The sequence below is a fragment of the Podarcis cretensis genome, assembly GCF_951804945.1.
Source record: "Podarcis cretensis genome assembly, chromosome: 5".
Classification (NCBI taxonomy): domain Eukaryota; kingdom Metazoa; phylum Chordata; class Lepidosauria; order Squamata; family Lacertidae; genus Podarcis; species Podarcis cretensis.
Window position 1 is genome coordinate 30,979,127 of NC_137174.1, and position 22,686 is coordinate 31,001,812.

The window sequence follows — 22,686 nt, forward strand, 5'->3', positions numbered from 1 at the left end:
GTTTTGTCTGCATCAAGATTTCCATTATTGACAGTTCTCTCCCAAAACATGCTAAAAGGAGGGTGTGGAGAAACAAACAACAAGAATAAAATCTACACAAAAATCTACACCACACTTACAAACCTCAAGCCAACTGTAACTAAAAAAAGGGAGAGATGGTAAAATAGAAATATCCTATTTGGAACCATGAGCAGTAATGTCAGTAACAAAGCGGTCTCAAATCCAGTTTCTGACAAACAGGTGATAAGCTTGAGTGGCTTATCAGTAGACAAAACAAATAGAAATATGGAGTTCAGATATGAATTTGCAAATTCAAATACTTCAAAACTGAAATTATGAAGATGGCATATTTTTTGAGACAACATGATGAATACTTTACTTTATTTTATTTATTTCACCCCCCTATTTCTTTTTCAGACACAGTTTTTTAAAGTTCCTGTGTATTGTTCTAGGAGATTTCCAAATTCAGTTCAGATACTTTGAATATTCTTTGTTTGTTACAGAACAGTGAAAAGAAAGTTGCAAAAACATAAACGTTGAGAGTCATTAATGGCAAAACAACAGCTTAACAGCTGTAGCCAGGCATAACAGACACACATCTGAAAACAACATCCCGATTCCTGAAGCTCAGTTCAGGCACAGATAAAAATTAAAATATTCCACTTCTTCACTGACTGATTTCTAGCCTAACATTATGTTTGTCAAAACATAATACAGACACAATTACTGATATCATATGGTTAATTCATTCACACCGTAAGAGTAAAGAATATGGTGGAAAGCAGGCAAAAAATGGGATTGTTTTATCAGTAATTGGTCTCCTTATATTAATTTTTGTAAATATAATCTTTTATTTTAAAATTCAGAACTTTTCAAGATACTGTGAGTCTTAGGGTTCTTTTGCTGTTTGATTATATGTCAATATCTGTTTAGATGTTGTTTTTATTGACTTGTGTGTGTTCTACAAATATATAAACTTTTTTTAAAAAATATACTCACAGAACATTTTAAAATGGGATTGTAGAAGAGGTTGCATGCAAAAATGATATGGTTTATCAATAGATGTTATGAAAAGAGGAATTGTCTTTAATGTTCTACTGTGAAAGTCTAACACTTTATAGCTTGGATTGAGTGCCAGGAAGATTATCACCTGGCCAATTCCTCTAACTTTGCAATCATACTTGTTCTACAAGAACTCCTTATGGACTCACCTGACACAATTGTGTAGCCAATACCTCTGGGACGTCCCTTGTCCTGGTCAATTGCTGTTATCATACGCACAGTTGTACCCTGTGGACCACAAAGGAAAGAGGAAAAAAAGAGGATTCCAGTTTTGCAGGCACTGTGGAATTTGTTTCCGTATCATTTATCATCCTTACTGGGCAGTTCCCCACTGCATACCCTTGCAATTTGTTTCATAATTCCTAACTTCAAACATGCTAAATAGCCCTTATGAATGGATCCAGTGGCAAGCCCAGCTTGTCTAAAGAGAGCATGGGCAAGTCAGCAGTAGATGCTGAAATTGCTTATCTTACTTAATTTAATCATGAGCTATTTGCGAGGTGCTCAAGGACTACAAAAAGCATCTTGCTGGATTTCCAGAGCAAACTCCCACAGCTAATGGTAGCCTTTTAATATCCAAGTCTTCCACTCCTACACACCTATTGTACTAAACCTCAGTCTTGAACTGCAACCCTCAAAATGACACTAACCGAACATGACCCATGGGGCATCCATGTTCTTGTGGGCAGGCATGAGAGGAATTGAGTGGTGTCTTTTGTTTTTAAAAGTGTAAGTGGATGCTCCAACACCATTTCCTTTGTCACTTATCATGAGTCCAAGGAGCTGGAGCTGAAGTTAGGTCACCAAGGTGAATGCGGCTATTAGTGACAGAGCTTTGCTTCTGATTTGGGTCACTTACTCCTGGGAGCTGAAACAAAGAAATCCCAAACAGAGGCCATGGGAGGCAGGTACAGATCTAAAATGCACAAGCAACTTATGGACTTTACCTCATTTTTTGCTGCTTCTGAAAAGAACAGTGAGTTGTTTATTTTACTATGATGAGTTGCTCCATAATAACTGTCTAAGCTTGTAGTTCCACACATCAAATTTTGCACGGTAATCATTTTATACTATTGCCAACGACGTACAACTTGGAGAGATACTCCTATACCCTCTTCCCCAAACTAAAATTAGTTTCTCCATTATTCTTTGAATGAAGCAGCTCTGTCAAGTAAGTAACCAAGACTTCCTGGTCCTTTTTTTTTTCCTGCTGCCACCTCCTGTCTCCATTGAAAAGTTACACTCCTTCAATAAAATGGACAACAAAAGTCAACTGCAAGTACATCTGAAACTCCTCACTTTGAACAGCCAGTCTCCGTTTCTTCCTAAGGAGTAGGATATTGGTTAGAGCTGCCTTGAACAACCTGGTGCCTTCCATATGTTTTGGACTACAACTCTCTTCAGCCCCAGATTGGTACCAGGTTGGTAAAGTCTGGGTGAAAAGGTCAGTCAAAGGGTGCATAGAGAAGGAGAATTATGATTCCAACCCAGAACCCCTGGTTTTAAGCCTTCAGCTATGGTGTGTTGCATACTACTCAAGATAGTCTTCATTCATGTGGCTAGGATCAGAATGAAACTTCATACAGGGCTCTGTAATGGTTATGAAGCTTCAATCAACCACCTGCATCAAAAGGCAGCTCTGGATGTGTAATAGGGAAACTATCCACAATGGGTAAGGGAACAGGGAAGGCCGCACTTACATGGTGGCATGTGTAGGCAAGAACACCCTCCATCTACAGATCAGAGTTATTGAACTAGAGCCTTCTTTTCCCCTTAGCCTCTACATCTTTCAGCATAAAAGCTATGAATTTTCTCCTAAGGTCATGGTTACTCAACAAATGCCCATATTTACACACATAATAATAATTAATGTAGTGTGAACATATTTTATGGCTTTAGGCTGTTCTGCTTTCCTTTGTTTATTGAGACCCAGGGAAAAGAGGTGTCCATTTTGCCCTCAGGAAAAAAAATGCCAACTGTGGCATTTGCAGTCTAATGAGACAGCAAGAACACACATCTGCCTTGGCAGCAGCAAACTAACATTGTAATTCATCCGATGAAGGCCGAAGGTCAGACAGAGTTGCTTCACTTCTATCTCTTATCCAAATACCTTATTAGCCCCATTTTTCTTCATAAGTACTTTTAGACAGCCAGTTATTTGTTTTTTTTAATCTTGGCATTGTGTAAATTGGTGCAATCAACAGAAATAGCTACTTCTAATAGACAAATATAAATACACCTGAAGTCTAACAATTTTCCTGACAAATGAGAAAGATATAGCTCAGTTATCTCAGTTATAGGCAGAAAATCTGCATTCAAATGGAGGCAATTTCAAACACATTTTCTCACAAAATATGCATTTCTAAAGGTATTTTATCCTTAAAATGAAATTCTATATACATTTTGGTATGTTTTTTTGATGCAGATATGCAAGATCTGAAGAATAACCATATTTTGGTCAGCATATTAGTAGCATCTCTAACACACACAACACACACTTTGTATTTTATACATGTATATAAGCACGCTTGCATATGAAAAAATAAATGTGTTAAAAAGGTAATTTTTAAAAATCTATATGAACACTTTTAACAGTCCTTAACCATGCATTGCCATGAATAAATCTAACACAAACAGAGAGGTGACGGTTACTCACTAGCAGCAACAAAACAAATCCATTTTGTAAGTGCTATTAAAACCTACAGTTTCATATTGGGCTCCTTCAGTACTATAGATACAGAAAACTATTTTTCAAAATGTTGTGCTGAAAGTTCTTTGAAGCCATAGACTGTATTCCAGGCATTTCAAAAGACACTTTACGAATGTGTTCACATTAATCTGAAGACATTAACTATAAATCCTTGGTAACTGACCTTTGAATAAAATACCGTGCTACAGCCATGCTACTAACGGAAGGGAGAGTGTCTAAATCATCAACAATGATTATGTTTTCCAAGCCAGTAAATACAGCTAAAGAGGCTACAGGTCACTTACATTTACCATCACTCCTTAGTCTGGCAAGCTAGTTTAGTCAAAATTTAACGTAGCTCAACAGCAGAGTACATTCCTTTAAATGCATGAATTCCTGCATTCAGTTCCTGCCATCTCCAGCTACAGCACCTCAGGTAGCAAGTCTGAGAAACCATTTTCCTAGGATCTTGGACATCCATTGCCAAGTACAGTCTACTTTAGCAGTTGGACCAGTCATCAACTATTTCTGTATAAGGCAGCTCATATTTGCATACACAAACCATTTCCACCATCTTCCTCAGTTTTTAAAAGCTATTTTTTAAGCAAAATGTTTAGTGCCGTCATATACAGCACTCAGTTCTGGATAGCCCCTCTATAGCTAACTACTCAGTTTAGCCACAATAGCCTTCAGAACACTGTCATGAACTAAGTTTATATACTGACATTCAAAGGCATTGGAATCTAAGTCCAAGGCTTAGCTGTTTTGCAAAAGCAATTAGTTCTCTGTGGAATCATTTGCCTCTTCGTAAGCAAACAGCAAATGTTCCAAGAGATCAAAATTACTCAATTCTCGTGCTTACTTTTGATGCGAGATACTCACCGTAATATTATTTCATTTTAATGTACTGGTTTAATGACAAATTCTTATAAATGCACCCTGAATAGTAGCAGCTGCTACATATCATGTAAGATGAAAGACTTCAAAAAGCACAAGACCTCTGACATGATCAGGGGTATACTCTGCTAAATGAAAAGTGAACATGGTACTCATGACTTAGGATAGATTCAGGCAGTTGCATTTCCTTATAGCAAGAGTAGGGAACTTCTAGCACATAGGACTTCAGTTAGCCTCTTCCAGCGCCCCAGCACAGTGTTTCCAAATGCCTCCTCTTCTACAGTCTTGTTTTTCCTGCTGCTGAGTTGACCTCTCCTTGGGTGACCTCTCCTCTTCATGGTCTCCCCTCTGCTGCTTAGCAGACTGGCAGGCAACACCTGCGTAGCAGGGAAGCAGGGGTGGGGGTGGGGGGCTGGCTGCAGAGTCCTGCTGTCAATTTTCTCTTCCTAGAAGCCAAGCAATCTGCCAGTTAAGACACAGCTCTCTACGTTTGATGGGAATGGTATGTGTCTGCACATGAATGGATTTCAATGTGTACACTGTATCCTGTTTTTTTAAGTAACCAATAATTTATAGAAGCAAACGTTTGATTTCTCCTGTATTTATCATTATTTGATTATGTATACTTGCTTTTAAGCTTTGATTTGTCTATTTTTGATAAATATTTTACACCATCTTATGTATATTGCTTAGATATTCTTAAATTTTGATTAAATGGTCCATATCTTCTTAAAAAATTTTTTTTAATAAGAAAACTATTAGAAGATTCACACAATCAAGATCAGATGTTATATTATGAATAGATGATATAGTAATCAAATTATACAAACAATTATCTATTTGTATTACCTATCCGTTATCATATGAGCAGCTTTATATCTCAAAATATTGAAAATCCAAATTTTGTTGGTGGGGGCAGTAAGTTCCTTACTAACAAAAGGATTCAATTTACCATGAAAAGCAAATATATTTCTACAGCAAATGGTCTCTAGTCTTTGAATATAAGGGCTTTTTCCCAAAATGAGTTAATTCTCTTAAATTGTGGTTATCTTTATGGTATTTTCAAATATATTGTTTGGAGATACTCAAGCCATGAGGATGATTTAGACCCTCATTCATCTTTGAATACACCTGAAGAACCTTCTTGCTTTCAATAGTTTAATGCTTCTACGCATTCCCAGTTCTATATAATCTACGACTGATTTCAATGGGGAGCGATTTGGGCTTAAGGACATCTTGCAATGACCCCAAATCTTCAACCAACTGGAAAGAATCCGAGTCTACATAAAGATTTGAAAATGGCAGTGAAGAAACTAATACGCAGAAAAAGAAATAATTCTGCATAACACAAGATTTAGTGATCCCATCCCCAACGTGCTACCCTTTAATTTGTAATTCCCACGGGAGAGACATGAAGTTCTGGCATCTCATTTGTAAACTAAAGTGCTCCTACATTCCAAAAGCGCTGGGTGAAACCATGGCCTATCTGACAGTTCACTCATCACTTGTCAAAAGAGAGAGCGTAGCTTAGAATGGTAAGTGTCACAAACCGTGCGGCACATTTCAAAAGGAAGGCAGCTGCTGAGCAGGGTGGGTTTAGTGATGGCACAGGAATAGCAAATGGTTTGTAAATATTTATGGGGCAGCTTTACCCTAACAAGCAAAACCTTTTGTGGCCTCCATGTGTTATGATCACAGGCAGAAATAGCTTAGTACTCTTGGTTCGCATTGTAAAGGAGGAAGGGCTTTCCTCTCTGAAGGACCTTTGTGTTGAATCCAAGGTCATCAACACAGGGTACATATACTCATATATCAAGGAACAGTGTGATCCTGTGCATGACTCCTCAGAAGTAAATCCCATTGAGTTCAAAGGGGCTTCCTTCTAAATAAGGGAATGCAGGACTGGGGTCTTATTTGTTCTCCCAAAGAGGGAAAAATAAGTTCATGCATACTGTAGAAGAAAATGCACCAGTTCTCATTTACACCTGGACACCTGGAAGTGTGAAAAGTAGATTGGTAGGCAACTCACACAATGTCCATCAGGACTTCATCTTAATATGAAGCAACCCTTGGTTTCTCTGGGTCTTATCTGTATTCAGGTTTGCTTTTGAAAACAAAAGGGAACCCTGGTCATTACAATTATTTTTCTCAGGATATTCTGTGTATCATCATCTACTGCTTACCTGCTGCTCAGCACAGCAAGTGGCTATGCAGAAGTGCTGCAGATAACAATAGTTTTGAACAGGAACACAGGAAAACCCTTCCCTCACAAGGCACAAATGAAAGGGAGACATTGTGGAACCTACTAAACTCTTCTGCTAAAATAATACACATAATTCTTCACCATCTTCCTTTTCCAGTGAAAGGGAGATGATCTATTATAGATCCCCTTTAATAAAATGTTGAGCTTCTAATAAAACACTCACAGGTAGACTAAAATATTATAAGGAGGAATTAACCGAGACACACTGAGCCTCTGGGGCAGTGACAACACAAATCAACTCTGTTTCTTTAACACGATGTTCTTTCTTAAATGAGGACCTGGAGGAAGATGTTATCTACTTGTTATAGGGGCAGCTGCTAGGCCAGAATTAAAACACCCACTGTGATCACAAAATCTATAAGGGTGTATATATGAACCAGGCTGCCAGCTTTTCCCCTTGCAGATTAAAGTCCTGGGACAGCAAACTGAGGGCGTTTTCTGTTGTGGACTCAAAATTTTGCAAGGGAACAATTGCTTAACTGCTTGGTTTTTCATTGAAACAGGAACCACCAAGTTGTAAAAGGAAACCAGTGCCTTCGTAATGGAATTGATGCTGTCCATCGATTGTCAACACTCCTATGCTACAATGCAGAGTTGTGCCACTGTCACTAAGGATAACCTACAGGGCAATGCTGGTTTAAGGTGTTACTATGAAGGTGTTACTACTCTAAACCACCTTAACAGCTTGCAACCAGTTTTCTTGCAGGGTCACCTTACCCTAAATAGGATCACTCAGCTGCCTCAATCTGCAGAATGGGAACTGTTACAGGTGCCACATAATAACTCATTCTACACTCGTAATGAATCGATCTTTTCGTGTAGCAGCACCTACACTCCTGCCTATTGGCATTGTGCAGGCACCTTCGCTGTACACTTTCTGGCACCTGCTTAAAACATTTTGTTTAGGCAAGTCTACCCAGACATGCAGAAGCTACATGCACTTTATTAGTTTTTAGCTACCATTGCTTTTAACTTTCCTTTTAATATTTTTAAATAGCTGTTTTTAACTTTTTTAAAAATTAGTAACTTTAATGTTTTATTTTATACTTTTATAAACTTCTCAAGGGGCTTTCTTACAACTGAGCAGTATATAAATTCTGCTAATCAATCAATCAATCAATCAGTTTATTTGCTTGGACACTGTGTACGTGCACATGCATGCATTGGGTTTACACAAGCAGAATCGGAGTTGTATAGCCCTCAGAATATTTTAAGAAAGAAGGCACATGCAGATAAATAGCTTGCAATGTCTCTCCCCACTTTCCTGTCTGTTATATCATGTTTAGGGGGGAAAGGGGTCACCAAGGGCACATGAAAAGTGTTTTTGTGTTACACCACAATATACTTGTTCTATAAAAATGAAACTATAGCATTCCTTCCTTCCTTTCTTCTATTATAGGATTAAGGACTTAAAAGGCAAACTGGAACCCCATATCGCAGGAGGAGGAGCTGGGGGTGGGGAGGGGAAGAGAAGGGTGCTGAAGAAAGCCGCCACAGCAGATTCCAGAGGCAAGAAATCCTATTTCGCACTCCTTAATTCCAGTCAAAGGGCTGATAGGAATCTGCTTGCAGTAATTTGCTGCAGTTTATCCAGTTCTTTTCCTTCTGTCGGCTCTTCAGTGACAGGCTGGGTGACATGCTGTTACTCGAGTGAGGAAATTAAAATTTGATGCAATAATCCCAAAAAGGAGGATTTTATTAGGTAATGTATAAAGTTTTAGATTAGGCGCTCCTGCTTGATACAGAGATAGAAAAAAATCAGGCACGCTGCGCACCACTGATAAACAGAGAAAGAAATGTAAGTAGACAGACCAAGAACAATTGCTGGAGTCCTTTCCTGACCTTTGTTCAGCTTATTAAATCAGCATAAGGAGCACCTTTCATGTATGAGAGGCCTGCATGTGCAGCAGGAGCAGATAACCATATGAAAACAGAAAAAGGCATGCAGACCTTCAGATTTTAGCATCGGAAATCCAGTAGCAACCAATGTGTCAGGGAAGAGCCATGGAGCCACCCTGCTTACACCACCAGCAGCAGTAGCCATGGTGGTGGCAAGATTAGGGCTATGTGAATACACCAGCTGGAGCATCAGATTGGTACAGTGGTACCTCCGGTTGTGAACGGGATCTGTTCTGGAGGTCCGGCTGGATCCTGAGGTTTTCGCAACTGGAGGCAGTCTCCGGGTTTGCCGCTTTCACAAGCTGAAGTTTATGTTGCCCAAGGGTAACATAAGCCGAGGTGCTAGTGTACTTAACAAGCTGTCTTCTATCAGACCATTGGTCCATGTAGCTCAGTAGTGTCTACACAGACTGGCAGCACCTCCCCAGGTTTTCAGGCAGGTATCTCTCCCAGCCCCACCGGAAGATGCCAGAGATTGGACATGGGACCTTCTGAAGGCAAAACAGATGCTCTCCGACCAACCTATGACCCTTCCCTGATTCACTACCACTCAGGTAAACTGTGGTGATGCTGGAGTCAGGAGTGCGGCTCTGCCCAAGCATACTAGGAAAATCCATTTATGACAACGTGCATCATCCAAATTCAATGTTGGTATATACGTGTACTGCATGCACTTCACCATGGCAAGTTCTCGATACAACACACGTAATGTAGTAGGTCAGGATAGAAATGGCACACCAGTGATTTTAGACATTTCTATTGCACTCGTAAGCTTAAAATACTTATGCTCATGTAGTTATGTATTGAGACTACAATGTCAAAAGCGGTCCAGATAAAAATTATCTGCAAGCTATTTCATTGCTGCTTAAAAAAGAAAGAAAGCACCCTCCCACTGATTATTTCTAGATGGAGGGAACCAATAAAGCCTCATAATTTGAGTGAAAATTATTCATTAGTGTTTCTGGATATGTTTTACATCTGTTCACTATTCTAAGAAGCACTGAGCCAATTAGGTTGCAGAAAGTATTGGCCGGAGATACAAGCAAATCCCTTGGAGATATGAAAGCATTCAAAGAATATTGAGAGGGAAGATAGATAAGAATAATAATTCAATGCTGTTGTTTTGACGTGAGTTGGGTTGTTTTTTTTTTTGTCAGGCTGAGAACAAGAGAGGCAAATGTCAGCATGCACAAGCAATTTTATGTTCCTCTGTGCTCTCTCTATTGACTTCCCAAACAGTTCCCTAGAGGAAAAATACATGTCATTGTACATCCTCAATCCATCAGTCATATAGAGGACCTTCTCTGAACATTTACCTGTTTAACAGACTCCAAATGACAACAGAGAACATGATGTGGAAATCAGACAGTATAAACTCAGTATACCCTAAGAAGAAATGCACTGGGTCAGAATTTTTATTCTCACATTAATTCCTTTAGACTAGGGCTAGCAAAGTGACCCCCACTTGAAGTCGTTGGACTATAACTCCCCTGACCCCTGACTCTGGCTGCAGTTGATGGGAGTTGGCTTTCCCTGCTTTAGACTGCTATTTGAGTCAAATTAGATAGGGGGAAAGACAAATTAAGGTCTCTTATAAATAAACTTGAAGACTGTATTCTTAAGAAATATTTGTATTTCACGTTAGACACAAATCCTCTCCAGGGCTCCCCCTGCCCCACTACAATGTCCTGTGTAAAAAAGTCTGCTACTTGACATTAATTGTTATGTATGTTACCGAAAGTGTCAATAGAAAAGGACCATTTAGTTCCAGACACTGCTATATTGTCATTTAATTTGAGAGATATTCCTTCTACAGGCACAAGGTCATGCAGTGAAGGTGATCCAGTACATAATCTCAGATGCTAGTGGGGATTTCCATTTCTGTAATACCATATCATTCTTCTTTCCTTCTTGTTATTAATGTACTAGGCAGGATTTTTTTCCGCCTCCTCTACTGCTTATATTGTCTCATGTGAAGGAAAGCTTTAATATAAAATCTGGAACGATGTGTGTGCAGTTCCTACAACCATCTGTATTAATCAGTGACTTCGCTCTTCTCCAGCTACTTATCAGCCTTTTAAGTTAAGATCAAGTGCTTTATTGGTCAAATATTTAACACACCCTTTATTAAGGAAGCAAAGTAATAATTTCCTGTAAGAGGTCCAGAATCGCTTATATTTACAACATCAGCAGCTGTGGTACCTTCTTCTAGCTTTCACAGTTCTGAGTTGGTACATGTTTGGATAGTGAACAAATGTTTCTGCATTATTCAGAAGTGAATACTAACAAAAATAATTACTTTGCACATATCAACAACTGAGCCACTTGTCTCACACTGGTTTCTCCCTAACAGAGTCCCATCCGGAATGGAGAAATCACTCTCTCTCCTGTATTCCCCCTTTAACAATTTTGTAGTCCTGTACTGTATTCCAGTACTCTACAAATCTATGTTCAAATCAGATGTAAAAAAAATAACAAAAGATGTCCCCTCCCATCTTTGAAAGTATTGCACCTAGTTTGCCTTGTTCTGATATCTGCTTCCTCTTCTCTCTGTTCCAGTTCCCACTTCCACTTCTTAATACAAAAAAACTGCAGACAAAAGAAGATTCAATTGGGATTATGTGGGAGATGTTCTCAATAGCTCTCTTAATCCTTAACAAGATGCCGATCTAAAGCTCTTACCGGAGGAGAGTTCTCATAGATGTTTGTACTGTATGGCAGGTTGATGAAGATTGGGTCCATATCTTGCACATCTGTGATGGTGATCGCTAGATTGGCCAAAGTAGAAAGTGGTTTGGTTTTATCTTGGTCCTTAAAAATGAAGAGAGGGAAAATATTGAAAGAGAATTAAATAGAAAACAATTAAAACCATTTCCCTTTCACATCTTTTCATTGCTGTCTCCTACAGCAAAGTTCTAGCTGTAGAAATGAACCTAAAAGCTGCCATATTTATTACAATTACGATTTACCCATCCTTCACCCTATGGCCCCAGGGCAGGTTACAACAATTAAAACACAATGTTAAAATTCATTTAAAACAATTTACAATCTCAAAAACAAAGTGGGTCTATATGGTGTCAAAAGACAGGCCACAGACATGCGTATTCAGCATTTGCTGGAGGTGATATAACAAAGACGCCAGACACGTTTCAGTGGAGAGGGAGTTCCACAATTTCGGGGCTGCCACAGAGAAGACCCTCTCCTGCCCCTGAGCTTCTGATGGTGGTAGAACAACCAAGAGGCCCCTTTTGCCAATCTTAACACCAGAGGGGGTCTGTAGGCAAGGAAGTTGTATTTCAGGTATTTGGGACCTGAGTCATTCAGGGCTTTATACATGAACATGAGCACCTTGAATTGGGCCCTGAAAGAAACTGGCAATCAGTGCTAAAGTTTTCGGATCGGGGTTTAAGCGAAATCTAAACAGAATTCCAGATAGTAATCCGACTGCTGCAATTTTGGGCCAACTGCAGTTTGCAAGTCATCTTCGACGGCAGCCGTATGTGGAGCACACTGCAATAATTTAGTCTGGGAGTTACTAGAGCATGGAGTGCAGTGGCCAAGCCATTTCTGTTCAAAAGGGCTGGAGATGGGGAAAATCACTCAAAGCCACTGCAGTGGCCTACGTCTCCAGTGAAAGGGTAAAATCCAGGAGCACCCCAAGCTGCGAACTTGCTCCTTCCAGGGGGAGTGCAACCTGCAGCCCCGCCTCTCAAACCTGAGAATTTGGGACACATAACACCTCTGTCTTTTCAGGATTCAGCTTCAGTTCATCCAGCCCATCAGATAATGGCAGTGTGAATGGAAGATCTAGTCTCCTTGCTGCAGATGCTTAAGATTTGTCTAGAACAAAGGAAGCAGGAAGCCTCCTACTCACTGTAGCGTTGACCTGAAGTTGGTAGGCCTGCGTAACTTCGTAATCCAGGGCCCGAATGACTGACACAATGCCACGCCCACTGTCAATGGCAAAGAAGTTGGACGGAGGCTGGAAGGAATACAGCACACTTCCACCTGCTCCCTGGTCTGGATCTGTGGCATTCACTATGAAAATCGGAGTTCCCACTGGTGTGTTCTAGAAAGAACAACAGTTTAAAAAATAATTTAAAAAAAAATACACATGCTAAATAAGCAGAAGTGCCTCTCTAGAACCACATTTTTCATTAAAAGGAGAAAAGAAAAATAAGGATTGCATTCCTGCATGAGAAACATTACCCAAAGATTCCAGGGAAACATTTTATTTCTGCAGTGTCTGTATGTAATATAACTGCCTGTTCTGAGAACCATTAAGCATGGAATTTTTCACTACACCATTGAAGGAAATTCCGGAGTGCCAGTTACTCTTCTTGGCAATCTCCGTAGCCACCCCCCCCCCAGACTATATACCCTTTCTCAGACTATAACATGCTAATGGAATTTTAACCCTTACCCATGTACTCTAATGTAACTGGCCTCTTCTTCTGCTTAGCTTATTTGGTGGGTTTTTCTCTGAGAAAATGTCATTTATTTGGCATGCAGAAGATTGGCAAATAGTTACTCTGGAGATGGTATCACTGTGTTTGCTGTGCTTCGGTTCTGCTCCACTACACCACTGAACTTCTCTTCACAAACATAAAAAAAACCCACAAACTGTATAATCTGTGAAACTTTGCTATGCACAGGTTGTCATCCTAGTGTAAAAAACAAAACCCTTCTTCAGTGCATAAGGAAAGATAATGCAATTGAAGGATGTTTTGGCAAGAATCTTCGGTTCAAGAAAACCCTAAACATTAGAAAAGAAAAGCTAAGAATCTGTAATGAGCACAACCTTATTATATCTGGTAAATGTCCAAAGGTCCATGATTCTGTTCTGCTGCTGAAGTTAAGTAGGCTTGCCCCCCACCCCCCCAATAAACTGCATAAGTGCATTGCTCTGATGTCTTTGGAGAATGGGATATTCAATATAAAACAAATATGTAAAATAAACACAGAGCATTCTGGGACCTCTTAAATAGGCAAAACTATGTCAACATAAGGGACGCAGGTGGCGCTGTGGGTTAAAGCCTCAGCGCCTAGGACTTGCCGATCGAAAGGTCGGCGGTTCGAATCCCTGCGGCGGGGTGCGCTCCCGCTGCTCGGTCCCAGCGCCTGCCAACCTAGCAGTTCGAAAGCACCTCCGGGTGCAAGTAGATAAATAGGGACCGCTTACCAGCGGGAAGGTAAACGGCGTTTCCGTGTGCGGCTCTGGCTCGCCAGAGCAGCGATGTCATGCTGGCCACGTGACCCGGAAGTGTCTCCGGACAGCGCTGGCCCCCGGCCTCTTGAGTGAGATGGGCGCACAACCCCAGAGTCTGTCAAGACTGGCCCGTACGGGCAGGGGTACCTTTACCTTTACCTTATGTCAACATCAGCCAGAATGGCTCCCTTCCATCATTGCCTGAGTTGGGGCTTTGATGTTTTCCTTGAAATGGCAAGCAGGGCAGCCGTGCAGCCATCAATCATGGTGCTTCTGTTGCACTTTGATCCTTGTAGCTGTTGTGCATGCTGGAGAGGGATGGGGAAATGGATGCCAGCAGAGAAGTGAGTGAGCAGTGCTTTGGCACATGAGTTGATGAAACAAGCTCAGCATCCGAGGTACTGCTTAATACACCTCCACTGAAGGGCCGCAGGGTCCTCACCAGCATTGTGAAAAACCCAGAGGACCCATGGAGGCCCACAAAGCTGCAGAACTACCTTCAGGCACCAGGCTATAACCAAAACCTTTGGGTCTTAACTGAACTCAGCTTAAATATGCATTTATTGGATGTTGTTTTATTATTCTGTTTGTTGAGCAGCTGCTCTTAACCCCCCCCCCCCCGGTATGTTACCTTCTTGCTATATTACTGGTCTGTTAGGTGTTTTTTTTTAAAAAAAACACCCAATATCTATTATGATGCATTGATGTTTTACCATTATCTGCTATTAGAAGCTTTGAGGTATTTATAAGATAAAGCAGGGTGTAAGTCTTTAAAACAAGCCAGTCAAAATGAAATAGTGCTGTATGGGTGGTTCATAAAGTTTGTTTTCTGTCTCATTCTTGCCAGCATCGGTTCCCTTGCAAATCTAGAACTTTCTGCCAGCTTAATATCTGTACCAATCCAAACATACTCTAGCATCATTTTAAAGCTAGTTTGTTTCTAACAAAATGTATGAACTCTACTCATTCTCTGAGAAGAGCTTAATTACTTTTGTCATGCTTTACCCTATCTGAGTGTTAAGACTCAAACCATTACAAATTAACTATTAACATGGAGGAAGGAAGGCATTACAAATAGTAGCAGACTCAGATGAGGTCTTGAGTGCATTGTTCACCATAAGAATAGAAATAATATTCAGAAGGATAAAGCTGCTCTTGGTTAATACACATAGTCTTCTTTTTGACATGCAAATCTGCTCTGGTCACCAGTGATTATCAGCCTGGCTGGCTGCAAAAGTGAAGAGTTGGATTTCAGCGTCATTGTGCTTCATACAAAAGGCCTTAATGTCAGGCTTTGAAGAGAATTTGTTCTCTAACCCCCAGGCAGTTCAGACTAAGCACTGGGGTCACAAATGTCATACGGGTTTGGTCCTTATTTTGTCATACCAGTAGATGAGAGAGCATCTTACGGCAAAGATTTTTCTCACTTTTAAACTGTAAGGTCAATTGATCATCTCCTATTTGGCCAGATTTCCCTTTTGGTTTTGGCCTTAGAGGGGAAAATATATAAGAACAAGGCTTGAAACATAAACTTTTTTTATTTAAGCTGTACAGGAGAGAGTCTTTTGCATTTGTACAGTGTTTATTAAAAATGATATGCTACTTAAAACAAACAAACCAACAAGCCTCTAAGAGGTGTACATAAAACAATATAAAACATTCTACTGTGTATTTTGGAAAGTGACTTGTCCGTTTGGACGCCTCTAGAGATATTGCCATAAAACTTGGCACAAAGGTTCCTGAGGTGGGGGTGGCAGTCTTTGTCAATGCTTTGCACACTGGCCACCATTCTGAATCAAGATGGCAGACCAAAACATGACTTTTGCGCGACTTCACTCATTTTTGGCACAGGTTTGCATGTCCCAGGGTTGATCCCCAGCATCACCAGAGCTGAGTTAGACATATCTATGTGAGAGTACTCAGAGTTGCAGTTTTATAGCTTCTTGCAGGGTGTGTGTGTGTGTGTGTGTGTGCTTTTGGGGGGATATAATGAGCCACAGCACCCACAAACACTTCCTCATTGATGTTACTGTCAGGATCAAATCCTTAGGCATATTCACCACTGAAGCTGCCCTGACCACAGTCAATGAAAAATACTGCTCACGTAAAAATTCTGGATCACAACCTGCCTGATTACCGGTAGTTACAACTGTTAACTTGACAAAAGATAGTGATGCCAATGGAAAACATGTCAATAACAAGTGCCTACATCTGTAATATTTGCTTTCTGAATAACAAGAAAATTGCTTTCCCCTACAATGAAAACATACTTAACTCTTTCACAGGCATTCACTTCTTAGTGCCTCTTTACATATCCTACTGCAGCTCAACGCCTATGTCAGACACCATGAAACTGAGACAAAATCTGTACTGGCATTTACATTTTTTTGCACAGTATTTACCACTGCAAATGTCTTTAGACTGACAATGTTTGCACTTAACAGTGAAAAATTCAATGTAGTCTTGCCAGAATGACTTGAGTCAACACTAGAAACATGCAAATGTACACAACGCCTCGCTGAAAAATTAAACGTCCAAATATACTTTAAATGTTGTAGATAACCAGAGGGATAATTAAGCACCTTATAATCCTCACTGTATTTATTTTCTAAGTGATGATCTGCAATGTTTAAAGTATATTATAAAGCTCACTCTTAGTGAGGAACCTCCTAATCTTCCCTTCCAATATGGAAGTCAGGTAACTTCATGCAGATCATTTTGGAAATAGAACAGAGCCACATTCAAACTAAGGAGAACTGCAGGATACTCAGGGAATCCCAATGCATTTATTCTGAACCTCCCTCACACAAAAAGGGGTACAAAAACATGTTTTTCATCCTCTTATTATTATTCTGTGACTATCTTCATATGTTCTGGTTAGAGCTCATGTGAGATGGATTCTTTCTTTAAACAGTTATTCTGAGACAGACACTGGCATGGAGATGTCAGCAGCTACTGCCACACTAACCTAAAACAACACCTGAGCCGCTCTCTCAGTCCATCTCCTATCAGACCCACAAAATGTAACTGAGGGAAACAGGGTAAGAGGGTGCTCTGAGACATCATTCCCTCTAATAAGACACACACACAGGGACACAGTGAAACGTTTAGTTACATGTCCCATTTTTATCTGCCTGCAGCCAATAATCAAGTCCATTAACTCTGCAAACATGTTGATGGCAAGAATGCAGTTCCAAGAACCATCTGAGACTTGGTGGGGCAATCCCATGTGTTAAGTTATTGCAACCTTGTTTACCCTTGAAGTGGGAGGGGGAAAACAGATGTTCAAATGCTTAATTTCTGCATCATCATCATCATCATCACCATCAATACATAATGCACCTTACCTTGCTGCATTGCATCAAAGAACTTCTCTTCCTAGACTATGTTCCTAGACCAGGCTAAGGAGAAAAGTGTTTCACTTGTGGGGCACATGAGAGGGCTCAGCTCCCCTCATCCAAGGGTACAGATCATAAATAGTGGAAACCTCCTCAACTTTTGATAAGAATGTAGTACATGAAGCCATATTTCAGAAAAGTGAAAATCCGGAAACAAACGTCGTTGAGCTTTTTTTTTTTGGCCAAAGTTGTTCAGCTATTTTTAAGGAAATGCACCAAAATCTAGACTTCCGACATAGGTTGACATACATCTAGATTTTCCAAGACATTTCAGCAGTTTCCACCGCCCTGACATTGCTTCCGACTGCAGTATTCCAGCTATGTCTGGAAAATTCTGGATGTATGGCAACCCTAACATGGAGGTACTTAATCCACAGAGACTCTTCTCCAAGTGTCACCTCAGTAAATACAGTGGTACCTCAGATACAAATGCCTCAGGTTACAAATGCTTCAGGTTACAAACTCCACTAACCTGGAAGAGTTACCTTGAGTTGAGAACTTTGCCCCAGGATGAGAACCGAAATCATGTGCTGGCAGTGCAGCGGCAGCAAGAGCCCCATTAGCAAAAGCATGCCTCTAGTTAAGAACAGTTTCAGGTTAAGAATGGACCTCCGGAACGAATTAAGTTTGTAACTAGAGGTACCACTGTAGATGGAGCATCATGTGTTGCCATCTTTTAGCAAACTCCTCAGAGCCTCAGCACAAGAAAGGGGGCTTGTGGCTCCCAGGGACAGAGAGGTCCCATCCCATAACTGGAAGTCATTTTGGCTCCTATAGGAACACTGAGAGGTTATTAATTATGTGGTCAGAGTAGAGACTATCCCATCTGCTTTCTTTCATACAGCTCTGAAGAACTATGAATTGGACAGATTGAGTGCCAGGGACCCAAATCCTTCCTGGGTATACTGAATAACCTGACATAGGGAGACCTCCAAGTACTGCCTTGGTATTCTGGAGCAGGAAACCCTGCTCTAACTGATGTGAAATATATCAGGGCTTTACAAGAGAGGATTGAATCCAGCAAACCTCTACCACGAATAAATTGGACTTTAAGAGCACAACAAGACAGCTACTGTACAGAAGCTATGTCAGTGTACAGAAACATTAGGCAGGCGAGCACAATAAAGATGCCGCTCAAAGAATAAACCTCTGAGCAGAACAGATCTGCACTGTGCCTTTAAGAGCTCTCCACCGTATCAAAATCATTTCACGGGCCACGAGCTGCAGAACACCTAGAACGTGACTCATTCCAACAGTCTCATCCAACTGGCCTAATGCCAAATGCCCATCTGTGTGAAGGAGAGATAGCCTATATCACACAAGTTGACTCTTCTGTAACGGGATAAGCATTGGATGATAATAAAGTTGAGGGCATAAGGAGGGAGTTTTTTTATTTTTAAAAAAAGAATTTCCCAGCTGCCCATTTCATTAAAACAATCAGAAAATCATTTTGTTTTTAATTTTCAATTAAATTCTTTTCAGGCACTTAAAATCAGTCAGGGTGCTCTGCTGTAGGTATGAAATTTTAGAACCATAACTCCCCCCCCCCAAGATAATTGGTTTTCAAAGATACCCAGCATCAATGTTTTACAACAACAACGGAAAGCATGCCTATATGCTTTCTTTGAAAGGAGTTTCATGCTGAGATGAACAAAGGGAATCCAGGAGCAGGTCTTGCCTAATAATTGTGTTTGTTTTGGGGCATCCACTGTGACACCACATCTGATGGTGTGGCAGTTAAAGAGAAATAATCCTTGTTAGCATATGAAAACACAGTACATATTTGGTACAAATGCTTTAGGTAAAAGTAAAGGGACCCCTGACCGTTAAGTCCAGTTGCGGAAGACTTTGGGATTGCAGCGCTTATCTTGCTTTACTGGCGGAGAGAGCTGGCACTTGTCCACAGACAGCTTCTGGGTCATGTGGCCAGCATGACTAAGCTGCTTCTGGTGCACCAGAACAGCACACGAAAATGCCGTTTACCTTCCCGCCAGAGCGGTACCTATTTATCTACTTGCAGTTTGACGTGCTTTCAAACTGCTAGATTGGCAGGAGCAGGGACTGAGCAACAGGAGCTCACCCCGTCGCGGGGATTCGAACCACCAACTTTCTGATCGGCAAGCCCTAGGCTCTGTGGTTTAGACCACAGTGCTTTACGGCCATATATGTAAATGCACTCTGGGTTTTAAAGGCAGCTAAAATGGATGAAACAAAACACAAAGGCTCCACACTGACATCACATTTGCTTTCCACAAATCCAAAGAGCTATTTAGGACTGAGGCCCAAACAATAACTCTTCAGCTTTCCTCTTAGAACTATACAGACCTTAACTGCTTTACAGTATGTTTTTTGCATATTCTTTGCATATAATATGCACACCTTCCAAATAGCCACACCTCAAATATGCACACCACACCGTGTGTGTGTGTGTGTGTGTGTGTGTGTGAACACCCTGACTTTGGAATACTCTCTGCATGATTGCTGATACTACAATATTTTCAGCAGCCTAGGGTTAATATGTGTTTGTTTGCTTAGGCATTTTAAATTAGTTTTATGGCCTCTGTTTGCTTAACACTTCTGCAGTTGCCTTGCTGCCTTTCAATTTAATTGCCTGTATGAAGGATACTATGTTGTTTTATTTTATCAGGGTGGGTTTTGTTTTGTTTTGTTTTGTTTTGTTTTGTTTTGTTTTGTTTTGTTTTGTTTTGTTTTGTTTTGTTTTGTTTCTAATAGCACACTGCCCTGGAATCTTTCTAAATTAAGAATAGTTAAGGGGGGCGGGGGATGTAGAAAACAAAAGAACAAGTTCCTCTGGGTTGTTTCCTTGTAACTATGGATAGGATTTTTGCCCTAGCCTGTTGCTCCTGTAGCTACAGACAAGTAAAGGTAAAGGGACCCCTGACCGTTAGGTCCAGTTATGGATGACTCTGGGGTTGTGGCGCTCATCTCGCTTTACGGGTCATGTGGCCAGCATGACTAAGCCACTTCTGGCAAACCAGAGCAGCGCACAGAAATGCCGTTTACCTTCTCACTGGAAGGTATTTATCTACTTGCACTTTCAAACTGCTAGGTTGGCAGGAGCTTGGACCGAACAATGGGAGCTCACCCCGTCGTGGGGATTTGAACCACCAACCTTATGATCAGCAAGCCCTAGGCTCTGTGGATTAGACCACAGCGCCTCCCGCGTCCCTCAGTGTTAATTTTATGTCCTGCCTTGAAAAGCTTTCAGGACCTCTTACAATGGAGAGCTCCTGTGAATTCACAGAGTGCTTCCATATCCAGAAATGCCATGTGGCAATGCTAGTAATGTGAATCTAGCTTGAAAACAAAGGACGTAACTGGGCAACAACCAATGTCCAAACATCCCAGCATGATAGAGCACGGCTATATTAACATTTCCAGAAACAGGAGGCACATACAAGCTTAGACACTGTCTTATGAAGAAGCAGTGGCCTCCTTTCTACCAAAGCAAGTTCTATAATAATCACACTGGAAGAATGGAATAGGAACGGCCATCTTAGCTCCTGCTTTTTTTACATGAATAAGGAGCAGGCAGCATTCCCAAAGCACTCACTGCCCAGCCACAATCTCCTCAGTCTTGGTCCAAGACAACCATAAAAAGAAACTTTTACCACACCTGTGACAGATTGCGGGAAGGCCCAAATTTCGTTGGTGCCATTTCGTTTTATGGCCCTAATAAACCTCAGGGCCTACTGCAGCTCACCCTGGTAACAAGCCTGCTGGCCTTTAACTATACACTCACAAACAGGACCTCCATATGGCCCTTCCAGGGCAAAGTCACCCCACAATGGACAATGAGAAGCTGGTAAAAATGATTAGGATGCAAAGGCACACACATTGTACCAAATGCAAATAATGTGTAAACGGCAGGCAATCTGGCTGAACAGCTGTCTGAAGGTCGATGAAATGAGAGGAGGTAATGGAAATGGACTGACAAGCGTATATTGACAGGCTAAGGTAGAACAACATGCAGGTCAAGCCAAAGTCCTTTCTGCAATTCTTTCTAGAACTGGTTTCCAACTCCTTTCAGACTTTAGGCCCAAAATTTCAACAGTTGAAGTTATCTTTCTTGCTCTCCCCCGCCTCTGCCATCCATAGGCCAAATTCAAGGAGAGCACAAAACAGCACATTCAAGTGTTCATTTTTCACCCCTCCATAACAGAATCAGCTAAACTTTTCATAACTACATCTAGTACCACAGAAAAGAATGCTACTGCGGTTAAATCTCTTCTCATAAATACCTGTTGGCACATCGTTGAGGGAAAAAATCCATAGCTGAGTATTCCGTACCTCAGCTTCCCCTTCAAGCGGGAAACACACTCCTTTCTTCTACTGATGTTTGAATTCATTAAGCAGTAATGAATTTGGGTTCTCTGGAGTGGGTTGCAAATCAATTTAAAATCAATACCTCAGGAGCCTCAATCACACACCTTCTGTTTGCTACCCATGATGCACCAACTAAGCAAACTTGGTTGCTCCACTTGGTTGGTCCACTCCTTTCATTAGAAAATTAAGAATAAATCTGAAATGGTAACAAAAGGTGCTGCTGGTGCCATCTGTATTAGAGTACAATCCACTTGTGAGTTTCAGTACATCAGCTGAAGACCAATTAAAAGCAAGTTCTCCAGCTGTCCATCCAGACATTGAGATCTGTGATTCCTTCCCCCATGCCCCAGCATTGAAATCTATCAAACAATGAAATAACCCAAGGCACCAGCAAAATAGATTCCAAAGAAAACTTGAGGGAGATAGGCTTTCTTTTACTTTCTAGGTCGGATTTTAGAATAGTGTTGCACCATGGCACTCCAATCCCCAAGTGGTATGAGATTCCAGGGGTTTCCAGGCACTTACCCAGAGATTGGCTTCCTCAGAATGAGGGACAGCGGAAACTATGGTGTTGTCATGATATATGGTTTATTTGCATATATGTACAACCTGAGCCTAGGGACACGGGTGGTGCTGTGGGTTAAACCACTGTGCCAACTGGGCTTGCCAATCAAATGGTCAGCAGTTCGAATCCCCGCAACGGGGTGAGCTCCTGTTGTTCGGTCCCTGCTCCTGTCAACCTAGCAGTTCGAAAGCACACAGTGCCAAGTAGATAAATAGGTACCGCTCCAGCAGGAAGGTAAACGGTGTTTCTGTGCACTGCTCTGGTTTCGCCAGAAGCGGATTAGTCATGCTGGCCACATGACCTGGAAAAACTGTCTGTGGACAAATGCCGGCTCCCTTGGCCAATAAAGGAGATGAG

At 41.0% G+C, this 22,686-nt stretch overlaps 1 protein-coding gene across 1 annotated transcript in view; it reads right to left on the reverse strand.

The window, feature by feature from the left end:
- CDH23 (cadherin related 23) overlaps positions 1-22,686 on the reverse strand; it is a 398,468-nt gene that overhangs the window by 241,491 nt on the left and 134,291 nt on the right. The window contains exons 7-9 of the mRNA XM_079976255.1: positions 12,685-12,879; positions 11,493-11,621; positions 1,212-1,290 (exon numbers count right to left, since the gene is read on the reverse strand). Coding sequence (XP_079832381.1) covers positions 1,212-1,290; positions 11,493-11,621; positions 12,685-12,879 — 403 coding nt within the window. The remainder of the gene's footprint in view (positions 1-1,211; positions 1,291-11,492; positions 11,622-12,684; positions 12,880-22,686) is intronic.